The 21,984-nt window shown below is 29.3% G+C and overlaps 3 protein-coding genes across 5 annotated transcripts; 1 reads left to right on the top strand and 2 right to left on the bottom strand.

The window, feature by feature from the left end:
* Positions 1–680: 680 nt before the first annotated feature.
* On the bottom strand, positions 681–5,813 carry LOC107930791 (bark storage protein A). The gene is made up of 5 exons (XM_016862506.2): positions 5,383–5,813; positions 4,630–4,697; positions 4,356–4,511; positions 2,570–2,821; positions 681–1,151 (listed from the first exon to the last, which is right to left on the bottom strand). The coding sequence occupies exons 1-5, from the start codon at positions 5,615–5,617 to the stop codon at positions 813–815; spliced, it is 1,050 nt and encodes a 349-aa protein (XP_016717995.2). The 5' UTR covers positions 5,618–5,813; the 3' UTR covers positions 681–812.
* Positions 5,814–8,070: 2,257 nt separating this feature from the next.
* LOC107930806 (putative cysteine-rich receptor-like protein kinase 9) lies at positions 8,071–10,505 on the top strand. Its single transcript, XM_016862524.2, has 2 exons — positions 8,071–8,075; positions 9,682–10,505. The coding sequence occupies exons 1-2, from the start codon at positions 8,071–8,073 to the stop codon at positions 10,202–10,204; spliced, it is 528 nt and encodes a 175-aa protein (XP_016718013.1). The 3' UTR covers positions 10,205–10,505.
* Positions 10,506–14,680: 4,175 nt separating this feature from the next.
* Positions 14,681–19,991, bottom strand: LOC107930868 (transcription factor bHLH68). 3 transcript variants are annotated; one of them, XM_016862628.2, is made up of 9 exons: positions 19,438–19,991; positions 19,041–19,341; positions 18,530–18,607; positions 17,750–17,815; positions 16,910–16,975; positions 16,564–16,629; positions 16,135–16,179; positions 15,908–15,961; positions 14,681–15,118 (listed from the first exon to the last, which is right to left on the bottom strand). In XM_016862628.2, the coding sequence occupies exons 1-9, from the start codon at positions 19,725–19,727 to the stop codon at positions 14,960–14,962; spliced, it is 1,125 nt and encodes a 374-aa protein (XP_016718117.1). In that variant the 5' UTR covers positions 19,728–19,991; the 3' UTR covers positions 14,681–14,959. The 3 variants fall into 3 exon arrangements, with proteins under 3 accessions (XP_016718117.1, XP_016718118.1, XP_040972981.1); XM_016862629.2 differs by lacking the exon at positions 16,135–16,179; XM_041117047.1 differs by lacking the exons at positions 14,681–15,118; positions 15,908–15,961; positions 16,135–16,179 and adding an exon at positions 16,218–16,420 and having other exon boundaries at positions 16,501–16,629.
* Positions 19,992–21,984: the final 1,993 nt, after the last annotated feature.

The following is a 21,984-nucleotide window of genomic DNA, read 5'->3' as shown; positions in this document are numbered from 1 at the left end:
ATTGAGCTATCTAAATGTGGAGCGGTTCAAACCACCAACGTGAAGTTTATATGGCTTTTACTTGCAATTATGGTACCATTTGAGCTATGTAGAGGTCAAAGACAAAACCCTAACAATGGAACAATACCTTCGATTGTTGAGGGTGTGGTTGAATTTTTGGCAAACAAAACTTTTTAAACTTCTCCCCAATGAGTCAACTCACCCTCAACAAAATTAGTTGAGCCGACAAGTCATATTTTGTCATCTTAACTCAATTTGAGAATTTTTAATCAATTTGAATAAAATGAAATTAATGTGGATTCAAATATGTTTATTTAAGTTAAATTAAAAATATGATTTAACATTTTTTATAATTTTTATAAAATTTTGAAAGAAAAATTGAATATAGTAATTTTTATAATTTTATTCGAGTTTCTCTCGCCCTTAATTTTAGTACCTCTAGTATACTAAATTCCAAATGTATCGAAAGGACTTGTAGCATATTTTAACCATTTGACAATGATGATAGTAATTTGGATTAAGGCACAACATCAAACTAAGGTACATAAACCAAATCCCTAAATTGAATATTGTGTAGGGACTAAAATCATAATTTAACCTACTATCCAACCAGAAAGAAAGAAAGGCTATAAAATGCCATACTATAACAACAAATATTCAACGTTATCAAAGACAACAAATATAACCCAATATTCCTATCAAATTTGGGATTTACATTATCGTAACAATAAACTAACAATTACCAATCAAATTTTATAATTTTTAAATTCCAAAAGAGATTATGCCTTGAAAGAAACTTGTTTTTATATGTTTTATGAAGATAATAGGGAAATGAACCTAAGTAGAACATCAACAGCATTTTGAGCAGCCAAAGTGGCAAATGAAGCAGCTTCATTAGACAAGGCAGAACCCCCACCAGCTAAATCAGACAGGGACCTAAATGCAATAAAAGGCATGTTTTGTTGGTGGCAAACAAGGGCTATCGCAGCTGTCTCCATGTCGATTGCTGTTGCATTGAACTTGGAGTTCAAGAACTCACGGCATGCTTTATTGTCGACAAAGATGTTGGAGCTGATCCCTCTTTGTACTCTCACTACCCTTGGTGGTCTTGGTAAGCAAGTTCCATTCACACATCCAGCAAGCCTCAAACCCTGTTTTTAGGGGGGAAACAGAAATTTATGATTTTTTTTTGGGGGGGGAGGATTCAATGTAAAAATTGATCCCCAAATTGTCTATATAGAAGGTATATATGGGTTTAAAATTTGATTTAAATGGTTTCAATAAGTTTGGTGCTAGATCCGAGTTAGCTTTTAATGTCCAAGCTGACATAAGGACTTGATTGATATGTATTGTAATTTGAGACCAATTTTAAATCAAAGTCATAATCTAGGAATGTGTGCTATAATTAACCCAAAATATGGGGGAAGCTCACAACAAAATTGGTCCCAAACTATCATATTCTAGGGATGTGTGATATAATTAACCCAAAAGATGGGGAAAGCTCACAACAAAATTGGTCGCAAACTATACTGTTCTTCCAGTTAAGTATCTAAGTTTTGGGGGTCAATTCAATCACATATGCCAAAAGTATGACTATATTTTAAATTAGTTTCAAACTTCAAAGTATTAACTAGATCCTTCTATCAACTTAGACATTAACTGTTAGCTCGAATCTAACACGGGGCTTATTTAAAATACAAGATCAAAATTCAAATATATATATTTATAGACAACTTGAATTTGATGCCTTTATAAAAAGAGTGCCATTAATATTTACAAATTTTTTTTAACATGTAATATCCAAGTTGATAATGTGATAAGTACAAACATATTTAAAAGTCAATCATTATGTTTTAAATAAGCTATTTAATATAGCATTTAACGTCAAAATTGACAACTAAACTACCCGAAGGACGTGAGTGATATGGTACTAATATTTTAAATACTTTGAGGATGTCTAAAACACTTAACAATCGACTTTTTGGGGTTAATTCACTAGACATCCTCAAAGTAGGGGTAAAATTTCAAATTGATTAATAAATTTCAAAAACATTCCAATTGAAAATTCTCATTCCAATCAAATCCTTCCATTAGCCTAGCTGTCGACTTTGATCTAACGTAGTTCTTTTTCCCAAAACTGACAACTAAACAGATGTAAGTACTTGATCAGAACCAAGGAGATTTTAAGGGGTAGGAAGGAGCCTTGCCCCAAAAAAATTTGAAAATCATGTAATTTAGTCTCTTTATGAATAATTAAATTTTAAGTTAATATATGGTAAAATTATACTTTGGCTTCCTTAAAAATTAAAAAAACATTTGTTTAATCCCTTCAAAAATGATGAAATCATAAATTAATAAATGATAAAATTATATTATAACCTCTTAAAATTTTATAATTCAATTTCAACCCCCACTAAAAGAAAATTCTAGATTTGCCCTTGATTGGAACAATACTTTAGTTTCAAGATTCAATTGGAACATTTTGAAACTCCAGGAACAATTCAAAATTCAACCCATGGTTTGAGGACATTCGGTGAAATTAACCCTTTTTTTAAAACATTAAATTTACCTGAACTCTTTCCGCAATGGCAAAGTAATGCTTGTTAACTGGAACCCAAAATGCATGTTGCCTTTGCTCTGGAACCCCATTTATTGGGAATATTTCTTCAGGTTGATACCAAACATTGTTGAGCAAATTGTCTGAAGAATTGTTGCAATTTGTGCCGTTGTAATAATCAGAAAACCTAAGGTAACCAATTTCTCTGGTGTAGTCTCCATTTGATTCTAAAGCTAGCTCATCCTCAGGTCCATCCCCATACCTCTTTTAAAACATTAATGGATTTGTAAAAAAAAAAAATGGTGAATTATTGTAAGGAATCATAAGGTAAAATGAAAAGTTGAAAAAAAGGCAAAATTGCAAGAGTGTACGAGCAAGGTAGAGGGAGAAAAAAAGAGAGATTAAAATATATCATAAGTCTTTGTATTCTTTCTAAAATTGGAATTTAGTCCCTTTAATTTTATTTTCAAAAATTTAGTCATACTTTCCATATTTAAAAGCTCACGTCTAATTGATAACACTATTAAATTTGCTGGTGTGACATTTTACAATATTAAATAATGTAATTAAAAACATAACGTAATAAAGTTAAATTTAACAAAATAATTTTAACCATGTTAATAATTAGACTTGAATTTTAGATATCTACAAAATAAGAAAATTAAATTTCTAAAAATATAAATACATGGATTAAATTTTAAATTTGACAAAAGTATAAAAACTTGTGGCCTATTTAGGGTTTAGGGATAGTAAAGTAATCCAAATTTATAGGGTTTCAAATTCAATCCAACCTATATTTTTTTATACAACTATCATGTTATCCTTGAAGAAGGGGAACACCAATCATTAGATATCAACTTTGGGTTCATAATATTTTAAACTTTAATAAATAATAACATATTATATCATTTTAAAAATTTAATATAATACATATTTAAATATTTTATAATATGTATTTTATTTAATTTTATAAAATTAATATACTAGGAAAATTATACAGTATTTTGGGAAGATTTTTTGGGGGGAGAGAACTCAAATGTTAAAATTTCAAATAAAAATTTTAGCCTAATACTTAATCTAGTTCGTCTCGCCTAAATGATCTATTTCACTTTTTTAAAATTAAAAAAAAAATCTAAATCAATTGATTTGAAGTTGAAATTACTAAATACAAGCCCAAATTAAAATGGGATGGACGAACTGCCGGATCATGAATACCTCTAGATGAGAGACATAAAAATTGATTCAGAATTGAGGCAAGTAAAAAACCATCTTGCCCCTATCGCCATACTAGCTCGAGCGCTTGAATGTGTCTAATATTTAGGGTTTAACCCCAATTCTTTTTGAGCAATATTGCATCTCATTCACAAAGTAAAAAGAAAAAAAATATATAGGTGCAATGGTAATCTACCTTATACTCTTAAAAAGAGAATATAAATTTGAACTTTAAAGACGACATTGTTGGGTGGAGCAATTCCGAACCCTAAATATGAATTGTAAAACAGATGTAAAAGAAAAGAAAAAGGGTCAACTATATTAGTAGCCACCCAATTATCATTTTTTTTTCTGTTTTGGTCACTTAACTATTCAATTTTATCTTTTTTGGACATCCAACTATCTAGGATTTTTGGATGTTTCTATTTTTACAATAGCCAACTAGTGACAAAAAAGACAATTAAATAGTTAGATGATTATTTTGTAACTTTTCATAGTTGGATGACTGAAAAAAGAAAAAGAAAAAGAAAACCCATAATTGGGTGACCTATACTATAATTTACCCAAAGAAAAAATGGTGTAGTACCTGCCAATTCCAAAGACCTGTATGAGCCCAAAACTGAGGGATTGTTACATCTCCAATTTGAAGCTGTGAATTTGCATTTCCTGCTATTCCATAGTGCAAAATTCCTTTCACCTTGAATAAAGTAATTAGCAATTGTGTAGCTATCCCTGCATTTAGCTATAAAAAAATTCCATTGGGAGGGGAAATGGGGAATAATCAATAACATTGAGGGACCAAAATGACAATTTAAAAAAACTGAAATACTGTTGCAGATACAATAAAAAATTCTCATTACCATGCTCAACCCTGTCATAACAATAATAACCCTTTCATTTTCCAACCGACCTATTCGAAACCTTCTCCCTACATAAACAAAAAAATTGGGTTATTCTACACTAAAACTTTAAGGTTAAATTCTTATTTTGGCCCTTCTACTATGTTCAAATTTGAGATTTAATTTGTATGCTTTAATTTGACCCCTCTATTTTTATAACATCATTAGCCGATCCAAATAGTTAATCACAATGTTTTTGTGACCAGACTGGAAGTCGGACATGCCAATACATCTGTGCTTGATCTGATTGATTGGTCCGGTTTGATTAAATAAATTATTAAAAATTCATCCAAAAAAACTCGATTTAATCGATTCAATCATTGGTTTAAACCGATCTTTTAACCTAACTCAACCTCTTTCTCAGAACTAATGCATCGACTGGTACGATCCTAACAACCTTAGTTACTAAAAAAGTTCATATCAATGCTATGAGTTGGAATGATGTATTTTTAAAAAAAAAAAAACTTCCATCAACATTTTAATTGGAATAGTTCCCGTTGTTAACTATTTAGACTAACTAATAACATTACAAAACAAGACAGAACAAATTAAGTTGAATTAATATATAAAAACAAAAAATAAACCCCCGTATTTGAACATTAGTAGAGGGATCAAAACTAGAATTTTCCCAAAAATTCAACCAAGAAAATTCCATTTTCAAAAAAAAAACACAAAACAAAACAAAAATTTCATGAGGAAGTTGATAAAAATCACCTGCAAAATCCAAGTAAGGCATCTTATGATCTTCCAGAAAGCTACCAGTTTGCAACAAAGGATTCATCTCAAAGGAATTTGGCACTATTATACCTAAATATGGCCCTTCCATGTTTATATTATCAATATTTCTCAATGTAGAAGAAGATAATAATCCATAAACTCCATTGATACCAAACCCTAAAACAACAAGAACATGAACAAACAACACCATTTTCAAGCTCAACCCCATCATATATGACCTCTCCTTTTTGATCCCTCAATGATATGCAGAATGTATATAAATATATCAAAGTTGACCTAAATATATCAATGATGAAATCATGAAATTGACATACAACTGACTTTCCTATATACTATGTTCAAGTCCCACAGCTTATATATATACTATGAACAGAAAAAAACAATCCCACAGCTTTTGTGTTTGTGTGTGTATATATTTCAACAAATACCACAGCTTATATTGACTAGTCCATAGAAAAAGTCAAGAATGTGGAAACTTCATTGTGTGAAAATTAAAAGGAAACGAGGAAGAAATGGAAAATAGGGGTTTAGTTTGGTTGGATGGTACCATTATTCTTTGTGAAAATTTATGGATGGTCCCTGGATCATGTAATTTTCATGGAATTAGTCTGATCATTTTTATTTTCTTCAATATTTTTTTAATCGAATTGGTGGTCATACTGGTCAGGCACGATTCTCGATTTAACCGGTTGGTCTGTACTGGTTCACAGATTAATCAATTAAACTTATTTTTAAAAAGTTGATCTCAGGATTGAAAATAATACCCATATAAAAAAACAAAGGGATTAAAAAATCTAAATTATCATAGAAGGACTAAATCCGTCAAAAATGAATAGTAAAAGGACTTTGTATAGAATTCGACCTTTATTTTTAAAAAGCCATATATATATAGGGTAGTTTTGACTATTACTTCTGCAATTAAAATCCATACATAATTTGAAGGAACTACGTAATTGCGTGAGCAGTCGAACTGGTGTCCTGGGGGGATGAATAACTTGAATATTCCCTTTTATAGAGCGTGAAAGAAAAAAACTCTAATTGTATTTATAAATGATTAATTGTGCATATCTTTCTTTATTTTATTTACTTTTTTTTTAATATTTTATCTTTTGGTTAAATGTTACTATAAGTCCATGTACTATCCGTAAAATATGGGTTTAATCCTGTATTTTAATATGATCACTTTTAGTTCATGTACTTTTCAATTTTTAAAGTTTTAGTCCTGATTAAACGATAGTTGTTATATTCATTAAGTTTTATTATTTCTAAAATCTTATATAACAAACATATATATTATTATATATGCAAAGGTGAAGCCATGGGTTGGCAGGGTTCTAACCCCTCAAAAATGGAAAATTTAACTTTTAACACTTTTATGATTTGTAAAATTTTAAATTAGCATATGGTAAAATTGTACTCCCCAAAATTAAAAAAAATGATATAGTCCTTTAAAAGTTATAAAGATGTAGGTTATTGAAATGGTAAAATTGCATCTTTGCTATCATAAAAATATACAACTTAATTCCGTCCTAAAAAAAAAATCTTGTGTTTCACCCTTGCACAAATGTAATATTATGTTAAACTTTTTATTTCTACATACTACTTGTAAAAAAACTAGTTAATATGGGTTTAACGGTTGTTATTTGTGTCAAAGTTAAAATCTAAAATTCAAAAGTATAAGTACATGGACTAAATCTATAATTTTACACATAGTACATGTCTAATGGCAGAATTTAATCAAATGAATTTAACTACTATTATTTTAATAACTAAAATTTTAAAATTCGAAAAGTACAAAAAATAAAATTGATTAACTAAAAAAAATTAAGAACTAAATTGACAAAATCAAAATATAAAAATTAAATTCATAACTTATAATAAATTTAACCTAATCTTTAACATATATTTCAGTCATTTTCTTAAAATCTTTAATCCTTTGATTGGATGATAAGATTGACCAACCATACATAATAAATTAAGAATAGATCATCTTAAATGTATATTTTAATATAAATTATACATATATGAACCATGTTTATACGTTGTTAATAAAAAAGAATATCAAATATTTTCATATAAAATGCTCGTATTATTTGACCAACCTTTCTTCCTTGATTTGAAATGTCTCCTATTGTTATTGGAATTTTTTTAGGCAATACGAATTATTTATTATTTTAGATTAATGGTTAGTTGAGGTTATTAAAATTTATTTAAGATAATTTTAAATGTATATATATATTGTTTGGTCCACATCTCTAAGCAAAGTTAAATAAAATTAAGAAAAATTAAGATATATATTAAATGCACATTTATTATATTGAATCAGATTGAGTCTTAATTTAGTTGGTATTGATATTGTTATTAGTCTAAGTAAATGTGAGTTCTAGCGCGTTAAAATACATTATCCTCCTATTTAAAAATTGAAAGGAGTTATGGGTAGTTTTAAGTATTGTATAAAAACAATATCGGTAGATGATTTCCTATGCTAAAACTAAAGAAGGGGAAAGTAATGAAAAGATGTGTAATACACGTAAGATGGATATATTTAGCTAGGTATTTAATATAGAAGGTTTTTGGTGTGTTTTTAGCGTGTTAATTGCATGAAAGTGCGTAAAAGATGAAAATTATTTATTGCATATGACTAGTTTTAGAGATGGCAGCAAGATGGGGTTGGTTGGAGTTTGGCCTACCCTAATCTCGACCTCATTACTATTCATATGCTCATTATCCGACCTTGCCTTAAAAAGAGATTGTAACCCACCTTGAATCTGCCCCCAAAAATAATATATTTGATCGATCTATGCAAAATTTCAGATTTTTAATATTTTTTTTCTCATTTAATGTTGTCTTTATATTTCATTTATGCTAGACTTTCAAAACAAATGAGTTAATTAAGAAAGATGAAGAAATTATGAAAATAAAAAGGAAAAGAAAATAAGGAAAAAAGTTTGTGCAGTAGAAGAAGACAGAGGTGATTTATATTAGAATTATTACATAATATATAAAAATAAAATATTATAAAATATTATAAACTTAAAATAAAATAAAAAAGTTAAGTTGAGTTTAGGCGTTAAATATTTAAGCCTTTATTCAACTCATATTTTAAATGGGTTTATTCTTTTGCCTAAACTCATTTTTCGAGTATAATTTTTACTTAAACTCTTTCAAATTTTGAGTGTAACTTTTAGCTCGGACAAACAATTCAACCCTTAAATAAGTCTAGACCAAGACCATTACTTACCTATTTGCCTTCGTCTAGTTCAAACTTTAAAACTGATATTATTGAAAGGAAAAGTTACAAATTCTAAACTTGAACCGTAAAACCGGGATAAATTCTATACAATAGAGAATAAAAAGCTGACGAATACATAAGCCAACGAATACGTGAGGGTTCCTTGAGTGGCACAATCTGTAATTTTCTCTTGGACTGGCTCACAGGTGTTTTGAAATTTTGAGCATTGAATTACCAATTTGATTGAGATTTCTAGTCTTCCTTATAGACTAAATATACTGAGACAATTCAAATATCAATTCCATTCTCAATTTTTTTTTCCTTAGTAAGTATCAGAGATTCTTTTGCAGACTGTTTATTACACTCAAATAAGTCTTTAAACTTTAATTGGCATTCTTATAAGTTCTTAATTTTTACTTGTATCCATTCAAGCTCTTAAGCTTCGATTTATATCTAAATAAAATTTCTAATGTAAATCGATATTTATTTGAAATAAGGGTATTTTTTAGGTTAAAATTCATGTATATTATCTAAATTTTAACGTATTTATGTATTTGTTTATGTTATTTTTTGAGTTTTCTTTTAATTGTACGATAGCATTGCGTTCAACATTTAAACTAATTTTAAATCAGCTACGATAATCATTAATACATAAAAAATATATTTTTTTTTTAAGTTTCACAAACTAACTACAATTTTAAGTAAAATGCACGAGAAATTTCAAGAATTAAAAAAGTCTAAATAAAATTCACAAAAGTATATGCACATAGTAAGAAAGAGACTCATATATAACAAATGCACGTGATAAAATTCGAACTTAACTTTCAAAATCCAAAGCCTCAGCGTTTGCGAACAATTCTAAGGCCTCTTTGGCACATAAAAAAAATGCTTGATTAGACGTTTAAGGGCTTATTTTGATTTAAGGGTTTATTCGGGTATAAAAAAACCCCAAGGTCTTATCTAAATAAAGTAATAAATCTAAAGGACTTTTTGAGGAAATTAACCTTTTCTTACATGTGACAATATATCCAGATCTTTTGAAGCTTGGTCTTCCTTGTCTTAATTAATGAACCAAAGCTAAAACAAGAGAGAAAACTTCGAATTTTCATTACAAAAAGTACGGATTCACTCATAGTTTTCATCATAAACCTGTTAGTTACAGTCCTGTTCTTACATAACCCTACAACGACCAAAGCTCAGCAACCTGCGTATAGACACCATGAATGTCCCAACACCACCACCACCTCTTATCAAGCCAACCGCAACACCTTATTATCTTCCTTGTCCTCTAATTCCATCCATGCTAATCATGGTTTCTTCAACACAACCGTAGGGACAAGCCGTAAAACCGTATACGGTCTTTTCCTCTGCCGTGGGGACTATTTCATCACCTTCTGCCGCTCATGCGTCGCCTTAGCTGCTGACGATATCGCCCGATGCTGCCCTGTCGAGACAACGGCGGTGATATGGTACGACGAGTGCTTCCTCCGGTATTCGGATAGTAAGATCTTTGCCGTCGTCGCGGATTCTTATACCTGCGGGGAAAGTGAACAGCACCGAGGATGAAAGTTTCAAACGGTTTGTGTTAAGGGTTATAGATGGTGCTGCATGTAACCAGGGTGGTGAATGAACCGATCCGTGCTATGAAATTTGCGATCAATGAAGAGGATTTTTCGAGGTCTAAAAGACTACATGCTTTAGTACAGTGTATGCTGGACATAACAGAACCGGACTGTGTTACATGTCTGAGAGCAGCCATTGCAGAGCTTTCAGATTGTTGCATAAGTGTTGAAGGGGGAAGGGTTTTGAATCCAAGTTGTAACGTTAGATATGAGTTTCAGCGGTTCTATAATATAACAGCAATTGCAGATCCCACTACTCCAAGTTTCTCTCACCACAGTTTTTTTAGGGTAAATATATACTTTTGGTACATGAACTTAGGTTCAAGGTTCAAATCGGCACCTAAGATTTTTTCTCAATTAGGTACTTGAACTTGGTTTTAAGGGTCAATTTGGTAACAAAAGTTTATTTTGGTTCAATTAGGTAATTAAGCTTAGCTTCAAGGTTCAAATCAGTACCTAAGAGTTTTTTCCAATTAGGCACTTGAACTTGACTTTAAGGTTCAATTTGGTACCCAAAGTTTATTTTGGTCCAATTAGGTACCTAAAACTTGTTTTATTGGTTCAAATTGGCAACTGAACTTGGCTTTTTGGTCCAAATTAGTACTTAGGATAGATGACTTATTAGATAGAACCAATTTTTACTATGAAGTCATGTTCAAGTACTAATTTGAATCAAAAAGCCAAATTTAGGTACCTAATTAGACAAAAAAAACATTTAGGTACCAATATGAACCTTGAAGTCAAGTTTAGGTATCAAACCATGCATTTACCCATTTTTTTTATTTAAGTTGATGAGTTATAGTTATTAACTTTTTATAGTCAAACCAAATTCAATTTCCGAATTTAGGTTAATAGATCTAATTTTAACTTACCGGTGTAATCTAAAAAAATCCTATATTTCATAAGAATTACAATGAACTGAATTGAGAATATTGCCCTTGCTTAGAAGAAGAGAGGCAAAACAAATCAAACTGGATTCCAATACTTGGAGCAAGTTTATCAGCAAATTTTGGGCTTGTTGTGGTCTCTATCTCTTGTTTCTTCGTATGTAGGCGGAGGAGGAGGAGGAAAAAGAGTAGAGGTATGCAATGGAGTAATATTTTTGGCTAGCATTACTACTTCCTTTTAGAACTTACATTTGATATAGTGTATGTTTATATGCACTTTAAATGAAATAGATAATAATATATTATTAAAAAAATTAAAATTATATTCTTTATTTTTAATAATAGGTCATCATCTGATTCACTAATAATACACATAGAATTACAGCTTATTTCAGTTATTAACATCATTTTATTTTTATTATAGATAGAGAAAACAGCCAAGAAGCTCAATTACTTGACTTGGTAGAGGGAAGAAACTGAAATGAACGCTCAAGAGAAACTTTTAATGGAGACAATGCCGGAAGATCACAAGAGTTTGCTTTTATATAAATATCAGAGAAATATTGGTATTTCTTAATAATAGTGGGCTAAAAAATAAATAATGGTGGTGGAGCTATAGAGAATGATGTCACCACTTTAATGATAATTTATTTAGTGGAGTTATAGAGAATGGCGCCACCAGTATTACGTGTCAGTTCTTTTTAAATGTCTTTTTTTAATTTAAAATTAAAATTTATATTTTATTTGATGAACTATATTTTTGGGGCGTGATCAAACAGCTATATATAACTCCAATGACAGTTTATTATAAATTGAAGGATATTATATCAAATGAATTCATTCTTCGAGGGGACACTAACAGATGGTAAAGAAATTGCAGTTAAAAGGCTTTCAAGAACTCATGTTAATTGCTAAATTACAACAAAGAAATGTTGTGAAGCTTTTAGGATGTTGCTTAGAGAAGAACGAAAAGCTGCTTGCATATGAGCTCCTACCAAACAAAAGCTTGGATGTCTTCCTAGTCGGTTTGATCTTTGAACCTTTTAACTAATCAATAAATGAAATAATGAAAGTATAATCATTTTTTTTTTCATATTTTTGTTAGATACGAACTTGGCTATATAATTAGATGGGCCAAAATGTTTTAACATTATTAAAGGAATAGCTCGAAATATCTTGTATCTATGCGAAGATTCTCGTCTTAGAATTATACATAAAGACTTAAAAATTAGTAATGTTTTTCTTAATCATGAAATGAATTCGAAAATTTCAGACTTTAGTATGGAAATTTTTTTTTGGTGAAGATAAAAATGAAGCAAAAACCAATATAGTGGTTGGAACATGGTAAGTTTAGTTTACATATTTTCCTAACAACTCATTTCCTCACAAGTTCACGAGGTTTGGAAAATTTTTCATTATATATTCTTGCATTGCCTCTTATCTAAAATTAATAAAATTTTCACTTTGTCACTGACACATCGTGTCATGCTTTGTCATAAATTTTTTTGTTATATAGTCTAATTTTTTAATTTTTTTTCATTATTATGAATTAAAATAGTAGATATATAACACCTGAATATGTTATGTAAGGATTGTTCTTTATCAATTCTGATGTTTTCAGTTTTGGAGTCCTTTTACTGGAGATTATAAGTGGAAAAAAGAACAATGGTTTTCATTTATCAGACAATGGTGAAATCTTTCTGACTTTTGTATGTTCTACTTCCTCTTTGTTGTCTACAATCGAAAAATCAAATGCACAAAATGGGCTAATAGTTGTATACATTTGTAGGCGTGGAAACTATGGTCCAAGGGTGAAGGAATATAATGGAGTTAATAGACAAGATCCTTGTTCAATCATGTGTGGCTTCTGTGGTGCTTAAATGCATTCATATTGGGTTATTGTGCGTCCAACAAATAGACCAACTATGCTATCGCTATCTGTGATTGTCATGTTGGCAAGCGATAACATAATGCTTCCTCTTCCAACAAAGCCGGCATTTTTTTGTGGGACGTCTTGTCGTAGAACCAATTGAACCCATTTCAAATGGTGGAGTCGTTTCATTTAATGAGGTCACTGTTTCAAATTTATCACCTCGTTGATAGTATCACTGTTCTAAAGATTCTAACTTATCAAAGTTGGTGTATGTTTTTTAATTATCATAAAAGACTAGAGACGGAAGATCCATTCGGCATACCAATACCAACAAACTAAATATATATATGCAATTTAACCATTTAAGGGTGTATATATATTATAACCCTTTATACATGAATATTTTATACTCCTATATATTCATTTGCTATCATTTTATTGTGAACAAAGACACATAGGTTACGTTCATAACGATAAGGAAACCTCTGCTCTTACTAATTTTGTTAAAATTAATGAAAATTGTGCTGACTCTAACATAGGGGAAAGGAAATCTCGAAAGCCTACTTGTTTTTATGTGGTGTAGTAAGCCATAACAAATCACAATGCTACAGGTTTCTCAATAATCTCAAATGAAATTGTAATCTGCTTGTACACATTGTTATTAACTTAATAAAACACTTAAATATAGTCATAGATTATAATTTATTTTTAAATAAAACTCACTTGAATTAAAACCTAAATTTTCACCTTCCCTCTAATTTTTTGGATTAGGGGAATTTTGAATATTTCAACAATATTGCATAGAGTTTTACGTTCCTTTTTAACTTATGAGTACAAGTAGGTTTCCCATTATTTTCTCGAGCTCTTTTAAGAGTTTCTTTTATTAGAAAAACATTATGAATGGCCGATTGAGTATTAATTTAATTGACATCGTTATTTTTGTCAATGTAGGACAACATAGATTCGAGTACGTTGAAGCGCATTATCTTTCTTTTTAAAAACTGGAAATGCAAATTTATAATGAAAATAATGTTGTATAAAAATGATGAAAAAACTTCTCGGAGGGGCATCTAAGCATTGACAGATGCTCTACAAATGGCAGCACGTATACGAGTTTCATTCATCCATTCAGTCATTCTTTTACATACTTTCTTTCGCTTCGTATATTATCCAAATTTCACACTAATTCAACAACAATTCAGGATATTGCAGTATACTGTTCCATTCAAGTAAAGTCATTGTATTAGACAATTCATGTAATTAGAGTTTATGAATGCATTATTGAAGTCAAAGACAAATCCCAGGATAGCAGGTAGAGGCCTTGTTCTCCCAGTCAAATGGGAAAATATTATTAGTAGTCCTTGTTAAGTATTAACCATTCATTTTAAGTCCTTCAATCATTCAAATAAATGAAAATTTTGTAATTTTTAGCCCCTCCTAAAAATTAATTATATAATCTAAGTCCTTTTTGAATAAAATTTTTATCTCCAGCCCCCTCAAACTTTTAAAATCTTATCTTGATCCCCCTTAAACAAAATTTCTGGCTTCGTCCATGATTGAAGTGATTATTTCATGCTAAATACATACTAATAGTGAATAATACATGAATTTAAGCAAAGCAAATGTTTTTCAATTAAAGATGAAACAATATATATAGAAATAAGCTTAAAAATCTTAGTAGTAGATTAGAAAAAGAAAAAGGAAGGGCTAAGCTTGTTAGCTTGTTAGCACACACATAATCATCACCTAGAAAATAAATAGTCCAAAATGAAAATTTTAAAATAATTTGTGTATAGCATCATGAGCAATCAGCCTTTGAACCATTTTTTTTCTTAGCAGAGTGACTGCTCATGATGTTATAACGTTTCCATCATGAAGCTCTTCCATTTGATCATCTCTACCTAAGTACTTACTTTTTTTGTTGCTTTTTTTTTTCCTTTTAAGTGTGCTTTGCTATAGCCTTTCCCAAAAACCCTAATAAAGACGGAGGAGCCCAATAATCGGCTCCATTGTCGCTTCCGACTTGAAGTGTACATGATATCGGAACCAAGCATAGCCCTCTACTCTTTAGGTTTTTCTTTGGTTCTTCATTAGAATCCTACAAAATGGAAGAGGAAACTAATGATGTTGTTTCATGTTAGGTAATATATGTTAACTCGAAAATCTAATATGATTAACTTAAATTATAATTTGACTTTAACTTGATTTAACCATAAAACAAGGGTGAAATCAAAAAATCTATATTGGAGGTAGGGCCAACCATAATGGAGACTAAGGGAGGCCTTGGCCCACAAATTTTTTGAAAATTTTCAAATTTTCACTTGAAATTTGTTGAAAACTAGTTTGGCCTCCCAAAATTTTGAAAATTTTCATTATGCCTCATAATGTTTTTGAAATTTTTAATTAAGTTTTTTAAATTTTTTTCAAAAAATTCATTATAAACTCTTAAAATTTTTGAAAATTTTATTTAAACCTTCCAAAACTTAATCCCAAATCTGCCACTTATTAGAGAGCTCAAAAATAGAATTATCAAAAGCCCAAGGTAATATGAAGGAAAGGAGATTGGAGCCCTTGCACACCCTCTTCCCTATGCCTCGTGGTCATGACTCATTTAAAAAATATCCGAATTATGAAATAGTTTAAACTTGAAATAATTTAAATTCAAAATTATTCAAACTTAAAGAGCCAACTCCAAAAATATCCAAAACTTACATGCCAAACCTAAAATGACACAACTTGAAAAATCCACTAGAAATCCGAAATGACTTAGAACAAAAAATTACCTCAACCGAAAACAGACCCAAACTTTGAAAAAATCTCAAACTAAAATAACCCAGAATTTTCAAAACTCGAATAGAAACAAATAGAGGCTTTAGTGAAGAATTACCTGAAGATCAGCAGGACTACCTTTCCTCTTCTTCATGCATTTTTCATTCAACAGCTAAACAAAGAAAAGATGGCATCCATCAAATTAAATATTGGCATTTCAATTTATTTATCAAACTTTATAAAGCATAAACATTTTTCTTTTAGAGACTCTCTTTATTGCTTTGCTTTAAATAAAAAACAATTAAAGTTCCTTTGAGGTAATGGATCCTATAAAAGGTTAATTACCTGACCAGGGTCTTCAGGAAATATACAATTTCTCTCCCCTTGAACCTAAATATGAAGATATTATAATTAATTATATTATTGCTATTAATATTTATTATTAACCCTAAGCTTAATTATCGAGTCATGTTAAAGTTTGAATACAAAAATTGATAAACGAGCTTACTCGAATTTAAAAACAAATGTTCGATCAAGCTCGAATTGAATATCGAACTTTAAATTTCAAGTCGAATTTAAACTTTACGATATTCAAACTCGATAAAGCTCGATTACAGGAGACAGCTAGAACCTTAATCAAAACTGTCTTTTTATGTTTTGAGAAATTAAGGAAGATATAGTTTTTTTTTCCTTACAGGAGACAGCTAGAACCTTAATCAAAACTGTCTTTTTATGTTTTGAGAAATTAAGGAAGATATAGTTTTTTTTTCTTACAGACTGTTGCTGCTGCCTCATATTTCCTGATGATCCATCACTGCTCAAGTACGGTAAGCTGAGAGCCTACATTCAAGGCGGATGAATGAACATGTATATATATACAAAATGAAAAAGAACAATAATATTTAGTAGTTCAATAAAAATAAAAATAAAAAAGACCATCTTGTGAGGACTGGAAACAACTTTAAAAACAGTGTTGGGTGGTCCATGCTCCATTGCAAATATATATATTATCATATAATTATGAAAATTTATAATAAAAAAATTCATTTTTGATCACTCAATATTTTATAACTTATAATTATAACGAAAAAAAATTACTAAAAGAACGAAGAAAAATCACCTCAATTTGACTCTGAAGGAATCTGATGTAGCCAATAGCTTCTAACAACACAGAGGCTGTGTCAGTCTGCAAAAGTGAACGGCACGCAAACCACAACCAATGTCATTTTTATTTGTCATTATTTGCTTTACTTAAAGTGAAACTAAAAAGAAAAAAGCATACTTTTGGGTATAATTTGGGTTTATCCCTCTACTATGCTAAAATTTCATATTTCAACTTTTTCACTTTAATTTGGTATAATTTGGGTCCTTTCTTCTTGTAGCTTAATAACACTGTTAGTTGCTACTTAATGACTATGTTAGGACCACGTAAAAATCCAATCAGAGGCAAATACAACTGGGCAAGCAGTTGCCTTCCTCTCAAAAATGAAAAATTGCAATTCAATCTCTTTATAAATGACCGTAATTATAGGTTATATGGTACAATTGCCCTTTTGCTCCCAAAATGAAAAAGAAAAAAAACGTTTTTTCCTTTGAAATATGATGGAATCATATTTTAATATGATAAAAATTATATTTTGACCTCTCAAAAATTTATAATTCAATTCTGACACCCTAAAAAAAAATTCTGGATTAGCCCCAAAATCCAATCATGTCAAGCAATTTCACTACTTTAACTATAGCAACTAAACGTGTTATCAAGTTAGACCTAGTAAAAGTAATTATAAACGTAAAAATACCAAATTATCTCAAATTAAAATAAATGAATTAAATCTAGAATTTCACCATAATAGAGGGACTGAAACCGAAATTAAACTATTCATCAAAATGATTGCAATTAACTGAGTTAAAACATCATTTTTTTATTTTTATTTTTGCAAATATCTAAAGCTTTTTATACCTTCCCAAATGGTGAAACAAGCTGGTGAAGTGCTGTAATTCTGTCTCCTAATTTTTCTTTCCTCACCTGCCATATAACATTTATATATATACAAGTCAGAAAAAAGAAAAGGTTGGTGAATAATTTACTATTTTACTTTCACTTAAACTATATTCTCTTTTTCATACATTAATAGAATATGATAGTTACAGCAAAAAAAAAAAAAAAAGAGAATCAACCCTCTAGAAATCGACAACCAAACAAGGACAACAGGTTTTACCACCCCACATGTATTTTGTGTATGTATACATATATATATGCTTGTGAGTGTGCGTGCAATCTGTATTGAGATAAAAAAAAACATATATTTAATTATATAAAAATTATGATAAAAGTATCATAGAAGTCTTTGTACTAGAAGTTGGATTATTTTTTTGCCCTTTTACTCAAAATATGTACAATTTAGTTCCTATGCGTTAGACCAAAGAACAAGTCGGTCCTTCTGTTAAGAATTTCATGCATTTCTATGGTTAAAAATTGTTTCATATACGTCAGCATGAGGTACACATGACACGCCATGTGTCATTATCTGGCTAGTTTTTATTAGTGCAAATGGATGAAATTTTTAATAAGAAGAACCAGTTTGCTCTTTGAACTAAATGTACAAAGACTAATCTATCTATTTTTTGAGTAAAAGAAACAAAATACAATATAACTCTTAATATAAAATCAAATACTTTTACCTAAAAATATTTTTTTTCTTTTTTTCTTTTTTTTTTTTGTTTAGTACATAAATCGCACCTTGAAAGTAGATTGAGTTGCAGAAGGTTGAACCCTAGTTTTCTTCAATGCCCCACCACTTGCAGTGCAGCTATTACACTACACAAACACCCAAAAAGAAATTAATCAAAGTAAATATGAGCATTTTGATGGTAAAATTATTATGAAGGTCCCTGAGTTAAATTGTATTTTATCATTTATTCAAAAAAATAGACAAATTATTCCTTATATATTAAATGAAAGAGTAAACTATTTATTTTTTTTAAAATTTCATCCATTTATACTATTAAAACTGGCTTAACTAATAGAATAATTAGACAATTATATTGACATGAAAAAATCAGTTTATAACAGTAAAAAAGAGTGAAAATTTTGTCAAAATGACCTATTTTTAACAGGAACTAACTTACCAATTTTTTGAATAAATAAGATAAATTACAATATAACTCCTAGTACAAAAGCCTAAATTTGATCATTGGAATTTTTGGGTTTTAAAAAAAATAAAACCCTAACTTTGAAACCCTAAAAATACCTCAGGTGATGGATCCATTAATGGTGGGTGTTGCCTTGTAGCGGTATCAGCTTTGATGTTGCTTGAAAAATCCAACATGTTGCTGTTGAAACTTGTTGTTACACAGGATTTTGGTGATGAAGAAGCAGTAGCCATGGACCAATTAGTTGTTGCTTTAGATCCTTGATAATGATGATGATGATGATGGTAATCTTCATTTGCATGGCCATACACATAGTTTTCTTGTTTCATAATATTATTATTACCAGTTGAAGCTTGGTGTTGTAATGCTGTTGCTTGTTCTTCTCCCACCAGTCCTCCCCTACAAAGAAAAAAGATACATACATGATACATGGTAACATGACATAAATTCATACATACATGCATGTTTCATATGTATGGGGTTCAAGAGAGTTACAAGAGTAATTGACTCCATGATTCAGGAACCTCTTGGTTATTATTATCATGCCATGAAGAAGAAGAAGAAGTGGAAGTAGGGATGAGTTGAGGGAAGAAAGTAGCAGCAGCCGCCGCTGCCGCCGGTGGTGGTGGTGGCTGTGGTGGAGGGAAAGGGAAGAAAGGGGAAGCTGTTTGTTGATGATGATGATGAGTTGATGGTGGTCGCATGGCGTTGTTGATGCTCCACCAATCAGGGTTTCCGGCCATTAATTGTTGCACTGGTGAGCTCTGCAACACTCCTTGGTTCATGGCCTATGATGATGATGATGATGATGATGATGTTGATGATGTTAGTAACTAGAAAAACTCTCTGTTGCTCCTTATTTTTTTTCTTTCACTTTCATAGCTCCCAAACAAGTCTTTGCAGAGAAACTTTGAGAGTTTATAAATTTTGTGGTTTAAGTAGAGAAGGGAATTTAAGAGAAATGATGACCCTTTTTCTCTCACAGTTCTATTACATGAGAGAATTTAAATCATTGAGGCTTTTGAGTTATTTTATTATTGCTTTGCCTTTTTCTTTCTTTCTTTTTTTCTTTATTATTTTATGTTATTTCTTTTCTTTGTTTGCTTTTTTTTTCTCTACTTTTGCTTTCTCAAAGTGGGACAGAAAAGGTGGAACCAATTCTCAATTTTTTTAAAAAAATTATGAGTTAGTATTTGATACACTAATAATAAATTATTAATTCGTATTTAATATATTAATAATTTTAATATAATTATTAGAATATTAATAAGAAATTACGTGTTAAATCCACTTTATTAATTATTATGTATAATAATTAATTATCCGTGTGAATCTCCAACTCTAATGATTCACTAATTATAAAAATTATTTAAACATATCGCAAATATATAATTACAAATAAATACATCAAAATTCAAAGCTTTTCAAAAATACCCTAATAATTAGTCTTAATATAGAAAATCGCACACAACAAATACGTAAAAAAAATTTACAAATATTTAAGAAATTAATCGTAATGGATAAGAAGTGATTAAATGCATATTTAATTGACAAGTACCTTTTAAGATGAGTTAATAAAATTATACTATCCAATTATCAATAACTTGACAGATGAGCAAATTTAGTCAACAGGCTAAAATGACAATTATTGGATAAATATATATAGAGTCACAATTATTTGATGGGTTTAGTGATTACTGATTATATAAATAAATTATGTCATTATTTTCTATAGAATTTTCTTTTTTAGATTTTGAAAATTTTAATGATGTTATTATGATGAAATGATTAATTATAATAGATTTAAAAATACAAAAAATACTACTAAAATGCATAATATATATTGAAAATATTGGTTTAATATATAATTTGGTACTCGAGTTTGACACTTTTCTTTCTAATATGGTACTTGTGTTATTTTTTGGTCCAATCTAATACTTATACTTAACAAAGTTATATATTTTGGTATCTAAAGATAATAGTATTGACTTTTTATTGGTTAATTCAGGTTTTAGGGGTTGATTTGATGAATGTTAGGTGCTAATATTATTAGGTTTGAATTTTTCATGATTTTGTTAATAGAATAAATTTAGTGTTAATTGTGAATTTGTTTAATTGATGTTTAATTTATAAAATATAGTCTTGTGGATGTGATTTAATTTGAGGTTTAGAAATATTTTGATGAAAGCTAATTTCTAATATTATAGCTAATTATGAATTTTCATCAATTCAACTCTGAAACTCAATTTAAACATTAAAAAGTTAATATTGTTACTTTCAGGTACCAAAATGTATAACTTTTGTTAAATACAATGAGGAAAAAAAACACATGTACCACCTTTAAAAAAAGTGTCAAACTCGGGTACCAAATTGCATACTAAACCTATAGGATTTGCAATTAATCGCATTTCAACACTTTATTAAAAATATTTAAAATTATAAATAATTATAATTTTTAAAATAATGTAACATATAACTTATTGACTATAATATATATATATTAATGTTTACAGGTAGGTAAGCTAGCTCTCCATCACCATCTTTGGTGTGAATATGAGAAAAAAATATGATATCTTAGTTGAAGTTAAGATTGGATTTGTCATTTGTGGTTTCCTTAATTATATTTTTGAGGTTACATTGCAAACTTTATCTAAGTTTCATAAAAAGATATATATTTATTATAATTTTATGTAACAATTAAATAAAATTTTGGCTGGTATAAGTGGGGGATTTGGCCCCAAAAATAAATAAAAAAAATATTTAATTTAATCCCTTATTAAATAATGGAATTTTAAGTTAATATTTGGTAAAATTATATTTTGAGAATTTTAAAAATAAATATATATATATAATGTGTTTAAAAATGATGAAATCATATATTAATAAATTAAAAAAATTATATTTTAACCTCTTAAAAATTATAATTTAATTCCAGGCCCATTAAAAAAAAATCTGATTCCACCCACCAGTAAAATGGGTTAAAATTTATATTATTTTAGGCTCAAATCCCATCATATGTGAGTTTGTATTAAATTTTTATAG

The sequence above is a fragment of the Gossypium hirsutum genome, chromosome A07, assembly GCF_007990345.1.
Source record: "Gossypium hirsutum isolate 1008001.06 chromosome A07, Gossypium_hirsutum_v2.1, whole genome shotgun sequence".
Taxonomy (NCBI): domain Eukaryota; kingdom Viridiplantae; phylum Streptophyta; class Magnoliopsida; order Malvales; family Malvaceae; genus Gossypium; species Gossypium hirsutum.
This window is presented reverse-complemented; position numbering and strand designations above follow the sequence as displayed.